Source organism: Toxorhynchites rutilus, chromosome 2 (assembly GCF_029784135.1).
Source record: "Toxorhynchites rutilus septentrionalis strain SRP chromosome 2, ASM2978413v1, whole genome shotgun sequence".
In the NCBI taxonomy this organism is placed as follows: domain Eukaryota; kingdom Metazoa; phylum Arthropoda; class Insecta; order Diptera; family Culicidae; genus Toxorhynchites; species Toxorhynchites rutilus.
In genome coordinates, this window is record NC_073745.1 from 296,249,952 (window position 1) to 296,259,452 (window position 9,501).

Below are 9,501 nucleotides of genomic sequence, written 5' to 3' on the forward strand. Positions count from 1 at the left end.
TTACTCCTCCACCCCTTCTGCGATGCCTTGAGAAAGGCATTCGATCCCTCGCCGTCCAGCTCGCCCAGTAACGATGTTGTTCTGTCGATTTCCTCACGAAGAATGAAAGTTTGCCTCAGTGAGATCCACTGTTTATACTCTAGGCAAATATTCCCCTTCGTTCTTCTTCTTTTCCTTTGTTCACAGAGACTTTACATCTTATGATTTCCCCTTCGTTGCTCGTCGATAAGTTGCTCGTTATTGACAGTTCTGTTCGGGAAAGCACACAAATGGACAGAACAAATGTATGTGGAAATGGGAACGCTTCCCATTTTCATCAATTTAAATCATATACAGACTATGGGATTCTAATGTATATCATATCAAACAAATCTTAGGGAATTTCCGATTCGTTTGGTATGTAAATCGCCAAAATCCCTTCGCGGCAAAAATAGTTATTAACGTTAACTTTATTTCATAAAAACGTGACCTGTTTTCTGAATTGGCACCCTTAATGAAAGACGTAGTTCTACGTCAAAATGTATTTTTTTTATGTAAAAACATCACATTGAAATACATTGTTAAGTTAATACATATATATAGTTCACAAAATAAATAAAAAAAAGGTTTATTTTTCATAATCTTGCTTTTTTTACTGTTTTCCAGGAAAAATAATTCCGACCAGTACGATACCCATGCCCAAATTCAATACGACCGCAAAATGTTAAAGTATTGGCCTTGTCACGTGAACACTTGTAAGTGACTGCACGATTTCAAAACATTGCTGGTCCATGAAGAATTTATTTTTGAGAAAACATCCTATGGTGAATCCAAAAGTAACGCAAACTTCTACAAGGTCAATGATCTGAGCGCGACTTTAGCGACATGCGGTTCATATTTTGAGAGATTTCATCGTGTCGAAATCTTGTTGTCTGAGAGATAATGTCTCTCGCAAGTTTGCCCACGATACCATTTGTTATCTCGCGACAACCAGCGTAAGTTAGCGTCACACGGTCCGCACGACAGAAAATGCATGCTGGATTGGGTGCGTCCAGTTTATCACCCAGCATTTGTTTACTGATCTGATAAAATGCTTTGAGCTGCGCCATCCACATCCAGGATGTGCCTAGTGACTCACGACGATCAGATGAAGGGTGGTTCACTCACTGATCGGTTCGTTCTCGATGGCATCTAAGTTCCCTTCAACCAAGTGTCTGTTTTGTAGTAAAGTGTTAGAGGCGAATGAACTGCAAAGTTTAAAGCCTCTTAAAAACAAAGAAAGAAGAAGAAGTAAAGTTTTTTATTATGACTAAAGTTCCTCCTGATGGCGGATTTGGATGGCTAGTGGTTGCAGGCTGCGCAGTTACTAACGTATTCTTCTACGGTCTGGATTCTGCAAAAAAAACTACATCTATCTTTTGATTCCCAGATTTTCAACCAATCGTTGATCTCCGTGTTCGGATTGATGTTCGGCGACTATTTGAGTGCTTTGGGGGAAAATGCCTTCGGTGCCGCGCTGGTGATGAACATGTGCAACATTTCATTGAATTTCTCCGGTTTGAATTCCTCTAGATGTCGTGAAATTCCATAAACAATGATGTTATCCCATTCAGGACTCATAACGGGGCCAATAATCAAAAAGTTCGGTGCGCGGAAGGCAGCTATTCTGGGAAGTCTGCTGACCGGAGGAGCCATGACAACGTGCTCTCGTGCCACCCAAATGTGGCAGATTTTGCTTTCATACAGCATGGCGTTTGGTTTTGGACTGGGTCTGATTCAGTCATCAACTTTCGTTGCCATCAACTCCTATTTTAGATTCAATAAAGGCAAGGCGGTTGGTTTTGCTTTGGCTGGTACAGGAATTGGCCAAATACTGATGCCGTTGCTTGTGCAATATTTGCTTGATTTGTATGACTTTCGTGGTACCACACTTATTATCGGAGGCTTAGCGTTCAACGGAGTATGAATGCCAATTTGGTACAAAACTATAAATATTTAAAATGAAACTTTATTCATGTTTAGGTTGTCGGTTCCTTGCTTCTGCAACCAGTGGAATGGCACATGGTACACAACAAAGATGAGGAATCTGCCAACGAAACTAAACCACTTCTTAATGGTTCTAGTAATTCACCAAAAAAATCCAACAATGGTTGGTCAAAACTGGCTGCTCTCATGGATGTAGCAATTTTGAAGAAAGCCTCGTTTCTAAACTTGATCATTGGCCTAGGCTTAGCCTACACGGCGTCCACAAGCTTCTCTCTTTTCTTCCCATACTTTCTACAGGTACACAATTCAAATTTCATCAAAGATTTGTTTTCCTTCAATTCTGAATTACTGTACAGAGAACAGCAAACCTCGACATGCTCCAAGCAGCCAACTGCATGTCGATTCTCTCAACCACAGACCTTCTCACACGGGTCACAGTTCCAGCGTTTGTGGATAAGATGAACTTCTCGCATAGAAACACCTTCCTCTTGGCGGGACTCTGTCTGGTTATCGCACGAGCAATAATGGCCGAAATGCGGAGCATTGTAGCACTGATGATCACTTCAGCATTCTATGGAATCTTCCGATCGATTACGATTGTCAATCAGAACCTCACAATAGCGGAATACTGCAGTGAACGGTCCTTGGAGGCGATGCTCCCGAACGCCCTGGGATTCAACATGATCACGAAAGGCATCTTGGTTTTGAGTTTGGGACAAGTGCTCGGGTGGTTCGTAGATTACAGTGGAAGCTACTCTATGAACCTTCATGCACAGAATTTGCTCCTGGTATCGACCTGTGTGTTATGGCTTTGTGAGATGTATTTTAAAGGTGGAAGCTGAACAAGGAAACTTGTGGGAAAATCAAATCTGAAGTTTATTTCAAAGCGATCGTCAACTGTTTCATTTTTTCTTGTGTTGATATATCAATTTGTATTGCCTTATCATTTAAGTTTTGCGAATTTTGGTTTAGGTTTTCATGTGTAATTTTGGTATAATGCTACCGAAGAATATTACGATAGATATTTGGTCAAATGTTTCTTCTAATGAACTTACGTCATCTACGAAGTCGAGCTGCTGTGTTTTGTCATACAAAAGAAACACAAATTTCTACATTACTCGAGAATTAATCAAGCAAATGCAGCCAAATTAGGCGTCCGGAGGTTTGAGGGTGCAATAAATGATTCTCTAGTGGTTAAACACTTCACCCACCTCTCAACTAATCAAATAAACGAAACCAAATTTGGCATGTGAAGGTTTTAGGATGCAATAAATGTTTCTATGGTCATTCGACACTCTTCCCCCCTCTCTTAGGGTGGGCTGTCATACAAATGAAAAACAAATTTCTGCATAACTCAAAAACTAATCCAGTAAATGGAGCCAAATTTGCCATGGTAAGGTTTTAGGGGTCACGAAACGTTTCTATGGTGAATAGACACTCCTCCCTCCTCTCTAAGGGGAGAATAGGAGAGGGGTCTGTTTTTATTCTATCATGTTTTCTGTATCAAACATTTATTCCATGTAACGGAGAAACATGTTATTCGCAAGTGGTTGAAAAATCTTACACGAGAATTCTCGCGTAACTTTTGAAAAGGTCCAATGTAACATTTTCGTCAACTCGAGAAAAATGAAGTTGAAGTCCCGAACATTATTCCGCGAATTGTCTTAAAAGGTATCGATCTTTATCACTACTTTTACCACTAGCAGTCAATAATAACTCTGAAAAACCAATCGTAATAGTTGTTCCGTGATTTGAGCTTAAATTTGAAGCCTCGGAGCGAAAAATGTTACATTGGACGTTTTGACTGCCCCTGTTTGCACATTGGACATATTACGTTTCACGATAAGAATTTGAAACTAACTACTGAAGAACAATCGAAACATCAGCATTTCATTCTAAAGACAGATTATTATTGTCATCACTCGTTGAATTGCACTGACATAGATAACAACACCTGAAAGAAACAAAAACTCAAAACGACCGAAGTACGACTTCGTGTTGTTTTGATTGCTTTGTTACTTCGGACGTTTCGAGCGTCGGAGGAAAGAGGCGTCTGAAGTAACAGCCGAGTGCTTGAATTCCGAATCTGTACATTGGATATTTTTTGCATCGGCGATTAAAAGATGAAGAAGATAGATACGTGAACGATTGTTTTTATAATGCATTCAATGATTTGAAAACTAATAGCGTGCATCCATTAACTCGATTTGTTTACATTTGTTACATAGGACCTTTTCAAAAGTTACGCGAGAATTGTGTCTGAAAATAATCTGATATCATAATGATAAGCTTTGGTAGAAGTACTAGGAATTTTATAGTAAAAGGTAAATTCAATGGGGTCGATTAGAAGATCAATCAATGAACAGTTCTGCGATTGGACTCATGAACTTGCGCTTAGTAAGAAAACGTAAATGTTTGAAGGTATTGATAACAAAAAACAAATTTTGGGCGGGACGAAGTTTGCGGGGTCAGCTAGTTCTTATATAAAACTTAGATGTTTTCGTAGATTTATATGGCGAATAGGTTGCAATTCTACAATTGATGCATTTAAGATCTGCTATCGGAACTTTTGTACAATCTAGAATAATAGTTATATTTTGAAAGCTTTCTCTGAAGCAGATCGGTATATTACTCTCGATTTTACTCTTCTCCGGCATATACATAAATGTTGCGAGGATTTGGCCTAATATATGCACAGTATGATCAAAATGTGTTGCTAAAGTTGTTGGATGAATACGAAAAAGCGGACTTAGGGCTGCAAACGATAAATTCTGTTTGATTTTGTCACGGTCAAAATTAATCGATTAGTGCAAAACATCGAGAATTTGTTCGGATATACCAACTCCAACTGTTTGACGGAATAGCACAATTCTTGTAAGATAAGCTGGAATCCCCGTCCATGTATTCACATCCTGATCTGTTATCAATGAGTCTGAAAGAATCATGTTGCGTGTATTGCGCTTCTCACTTAAATCTTGAATATCAATCGGCTCAGCATCATTCATTGTATCATCTTTTGCGTCCACTGAAACAGGGTCATCTTCTGCCTGTACTGGAGCTGTATCGTCTTCCGCATGTACATTAACGTTTTCTAGCTGAGAAGGTAAATTGGCGATATAACGTACAAATCTACACCTAGGCAGCGCTGCGGTGAAAGTGATGATGGTTTCAAATTTTGCCATGTGAGCTTTTGGAAGGTTTGTAGTTCTTTCCATAAATTACAATGTTATAATCATAAAAGATTATTTGATTGCGATGAGTTTATAAGAAATTTAATTCTGCGCAATTTTATATATAACATGTTATTTATTTACCTCTTTCAGTAGTGAAAACTATAAAAATGTTGACAATGGTTGAATTAAAGAATGAAATTCGAGAGCACAATCAAACACAAGTAGAAAAATGCACGATTCCTGCATGTGAGAACTACCTTGGAAAGCCCGGAAGTAAAATATGCGTGATTTGTTTTTGAGTTTTAGGTTACATTAGCATCATTTTCTTAGTTCAAAAACAAAATCCAGATGTCTCACCGATCGTTTACGTTTTGCGTTAGATCGCCAATCCATATTATTCAAGGTTGCTCATTTTTTTGTTATTGGGTCTGATTCTCGAATACACTTCACGGTGGAAACGAAATAAACGGCACGCCATTGAACTACGTTTTACGAGTTAGTGAAGTGTCGAAGATAATGATGAGTTTTCAGGCAGAATGAGCACTTTTCAAATAAAAAATCATTAATGAAAATTAACTTCTTCATATCAAACTGGTATTCAATGTGAGTGGAAAACTTTGTTTTCTTCATGTGATATAATAATCTCATACAAAAATTTAATCTGAAGATAGTTTGATATTATAATGATAAATTTAGCGGGAAACTAATCTCGCATCCAGATGTCGACACCGTACCGTTGTTATCGCGAATGCGTTTCATACCGTTTCCACCGTGAAGTGTATTCGTAGTGTATTCGAGAATCAGGCCCATTGTGATATCGTAAGAACTGCTGTACGCGACAGGACACAACACTTAAGGCGAGGTGACACTGGATCGGAGTACGCACGAAAACTTGATTGTGCGATAACTGACGAAGAGAAACAAACAATTTTGTTCGATAGAAGCTGGCGAATTCGAACGAAGCAAGTGGGAAGCAATGTAACCACACCAATACAATTAAATGTTGTTGTTTACTTCTCACGATTGTAGGCGTTTCGTGCAGCCTTATTTTCGTAAGAAGCTGCAGGCAGTAGAGGTGTGCAAATCAGCTCATCATGATGAACAGCTCTGATCATATCAGCTCATCTAAATGAGCTGTTCTTTATGAACAGCTCTTCAGCTCAGTTGTCAGTGCCGACTTTCAATTTGGGTCCCAAACTCGATAGCCACGAAGCCAGTTTGAAAATGTTAAAATTCAAATGAAATTTTTCACACCATATTATTAATTACTTGAAACACGTATTCCAGACTATTATTTACAACAGACTCGGCGAGTACAACATTTCCGACATTTTTACTGAGGCTTTACATTACAATAGAAAGTTTTCTTCAAAAAAAAAATCTTATGAGATTTTTGCACCGCCTGCAAACAAAGTGTTTTTCATTGAAATAGAATACTCATTTGATACACAGAAGTTAATTTTCATTAATAATTTGAATTTTAAAAACGTGTTCATTCTGCCTGAGAGCCAATTATTATTTTTGGCGCCCCCTAAACTGGTAAACAAAGCTCAATGCCGTCAACGCGAATATAACAGTTGAAAAGACGAGAGACAAATGAAACTAAACTGATGTCTTAACACGAAGAGCGAGAGACGGTCAGTTCATTTGAATCTTACAGCTCACACACTCTCTTCAATTCTACAGCTCTTTTCTCTCCTTCATCATCATCAAAGTGAGCTGAAGAGCTGTTTGATTTTTTTTGCGAGCTGTTCCGCGTCAACTCACTTCAAAGAGTCGATTCTTCGGAACAGCTCATGAGCGGATGGCACATCTCTAGCAGGCAGTATCACCGTAGCCTTAGGTAAGGGTACATTAGCTCGGAGTACGCACGAAAATTTGATTGTACGAATAGAAACAAACAATTTTGTTCGATAGAAGCTGACGAATTCGAACGAAGTAAGGGGGAAGCAATGTAACCACACCAATACAACTCAATGTGGTTGTTCACTTTTACTATTGCATACAATTCGTACGACCACTTTTCTGCATCCAGTGTCACCGCCGCCTTAGCCTGATTCGAGTTTTTCTCAGACCCGCACACAGGGTTGCCAAATGATTTTTTGACGTAGAACTACGTCTTTCGTTAAGGGTGCCAAATCAGAAAACAGGTCACGTTTTTATGAAATAAAGTTAACGTCAATAACTATTTTTTGCCGCGAACGGATTTTGGCGATTTACATACCAAACGAATCGGAAATTCCCTAAGATTTGCTATACATTACAATCCTGTTGTGACTAGCCGAGTAAAAAACACAACAGCTATTTAACTTAATGATATACTTTATTGAATAACCGTCTACATTGTGCGAAACCACATGGAAAAGAGCGTTCCAGAAGCAAAGTAATATCTAGATAAGGTACAACGTATCAATGGCATGAAGAAAAGGTAATACATATAATAGTAGTCAATGTATGTAAGTAAGGTATAACATCTCTCCCCCTTGTTAAGAAAAAGTTCTCCGAAAAAAAATTACAAATTTAATCTTTGGGGAAGTTTAATAACTTGGTTTGAACGCCTTAGGGGCTCATCAGTAGGCGTAACTGCTCTCGGAGTTGAAGGACCGGGAACTGCCACTGTATGCGATGCAGCAGGTTGTAAGGGCACTTGTACCAGCAGCTATCTCACCATACGATTCAGCGCACTAGCCACCGAAGAAGCAACAGGAACCGTCGGAGAATCCACCAAATCTTCTCGCAAGTTTGCACCGACTCCAACAATATGATCGAGATGACGTTCCTATACTCTTCCGTCATCCAACCGGATGCTGTAACGTAATGTTCCAGTTTTCTCAACGATTCTTCCGAAGAGTCTCGCACTCGGACCTGATCACCATCCTGAAACTCGTGTACAACAATGTCTATTGCAGATCTCGTTTCATTCTGCGGCAGCATCAAGTCAATTCTTGACGGAATCTGATGGCCAAACATCAGCATGGACGGTGATTGACCCGTGGAAGGATGTAGCATCTTTCGGTAGGTCAGCAATATGTTCGATAACACCAGGTTAAACTGTGACCTCGGGCACTTCAAAGCCTTCAGCTTTTGCTTAAAGGTCTGTACATAGCGCTCTGCCTGCCCGTTCGTTGATGGATGATACGGTGCTCCCATTTTGTGCACAACACGGTTTATTCGCAGGAACTGCTGGAACGCATCCCACGTAAATCCATGGTCACTAACGAGCACCGATGGTATTCCAAAAGCAGCAAATATCTCCCAACACATATTCACTGTGCTCTCCGCAGTGATTGATTTTCAAATCCTTATCACTGGCCACTTGGTATATGCATCGACCAGAATGAAGAAGTACGTGTCTTGGAAGGGCCCCGCAAAATCAATGTGGACCCTTTGGAAAGGTTGCGTTGGTGTCTCCCAGCAGTGCAATCTCGTCTTCGCAGGTTCCGGTCTGGCTGATTGACATTCAGCACAATTCGAAACCATTTCTTCGATTTTACGATCCATTCCTATCCTCCAGCAGTATCCTCGAGCTAAGGACTTGGTACGGGTGGTTCCGAAATGGGTGCAAAGTAATTCTTCCAGTACCTGTCTCCTAAGCTGCCACCGTATACTCGTATTCCTCTCAGCAAACAACCTTTGTGTATCGAAAACTCTGTTTGTTCCACCCCAAATCGATCTTTGGGATCCAGTGGCTGGCCGTATTTAATCCCCTGCAAGAGATTTCGTACCGACTGATCCTCAGCTGTGGCCTGAGCCAGTTCTGCAGCAGTTACAGGTAATGTTTCGATCTGGTTCAGCTCAATGACATCAGCCTCCTCAATAATGTTCTCCGGGTCTGCTTGAGGCAAAGGTATTCGAGACATTGCATCCGCGTTAGCATGGTCTTTTGATTTCCTAAAACGAATCTCGTAGTCGAATGACTGCAGATAAGTTGCATAATGCTGCATACGTATAGCTGACATCACAGGTAGATCCTTATGTTCACCAAAGATTTTGGATATTGCTTGGTTGTATGTCATCAACATGAACTTTCGACCGTACAAGAACTGGAAGAATTTCTTCACGCCGAAAATGATCGCATATGCTTCCTTGTCCACTTGCATGTATTTTTGTTGAACTCGGTTGAGCGTTTAGGAAGCAAACTGTATCGGACGCTCCGTTCCGTCCGGCATCAGGTGACTAAGTACAGCCCCCACCCCGTAGGGCGATGCATCTGTTGCTAAGAACAATGGTAGCTCTGGAGAATAATGAGCAAGACATTTCTCCGATTGCATTTGACTCTTCACATTTCTGAAGGATTCCTCGCACTGTCTAGTTTACTAGAATGGTACGTCGTTTTTCAAAAGATTATTCAAAGGGTACAGCA

The 9,501-nt window shown here is 40.1% G+C and overlaps 2 protein-coding genes across 3 annotated transcripts; one reads left to right on the forward strand and one right to left on the reverse strand.

Moving 5' to 3' along the window:
• The first annotated feature begins 1,100 nt into the window (after positions 1–1,100).
• LOC129769811 (monocarboxylate transporter 12-B) lies at positions 1,101–3,037 on the forward strand. 2 transcript variants are annotated; one of them, XM_055772287.1, is made up of 6 exons: positions 1,101–1,202; positions 1,269–1,350; positions 1,409–1,535; positions 1,593–1,939; positions 2,002–2,262; positions 2,322–3,037. In XM_055772287.1, the coding sequence occupies exons 2-6, from the start codon at positions 1,285–1,287 to the stop codon at positions 2,805–2,807; spliced, it is 1,287 nt and encodes a 428-aa protein (XP_055628262.1). In that variant the 5' UTR covers positions 1,101–1,202; positions 1,269–1,284; the 3' UTR covers positions 2,808–3,037. The 2 variants fall into 2 exon arrangements, with proteins under 2 accessions (XP_055628262.1, XP_055628261.1); XM_055772286.1 differs by having other exon boundaries at positions 1,118–1,350.
• Positions 3,038–8,665: 5,628 nt separating this feature from the next.
• Positions 8,666–9,238, reverse strand: LOC129766977 (uncharacterized). Its single transcript, XM_055767573.1, has one exon. It carries the CDS (start codon positions 9,236–9,238, stop codon positions 8,666–8,668), a length of 573 nt encoding a protein of 190 aa, XP_055623548.1.
• Between the last annotated feature and the right edge of the window lie 263 nt (positions 9,239–9,501).

Bases quoted from the DNA above. Each gene is read 5' to 3' on its own strand.
- LOC129769811 (XM_055772287.1), top strand. From the start codon at position 1,285: ATGACTAAAGTTCCTCCTGATGGCGGATTTGGATGGCTAGTGGTTGCA. The intron at 1,536-1,592 runs GTTTGAATTCCT...TATCCCATTCAG, and splicing joins CATTTCATTGAATTTCTCCG to GACTCATAACGGGGCCAATA. The intron at 2,263-2,321 runs GTACACAATTCA...ATTACTGTACAG, and splicing joins TCTTCCCATACTTTCTACAG to AGAACAGCAAACCTCGACAT.
- LOC129766977 (XM_055767573.1), bottom strand. From the start codon at position 9,238: ATGCAAGTGGACAAGGAAGCATATGCGATCATTTTCGGCGTGAAGAAA.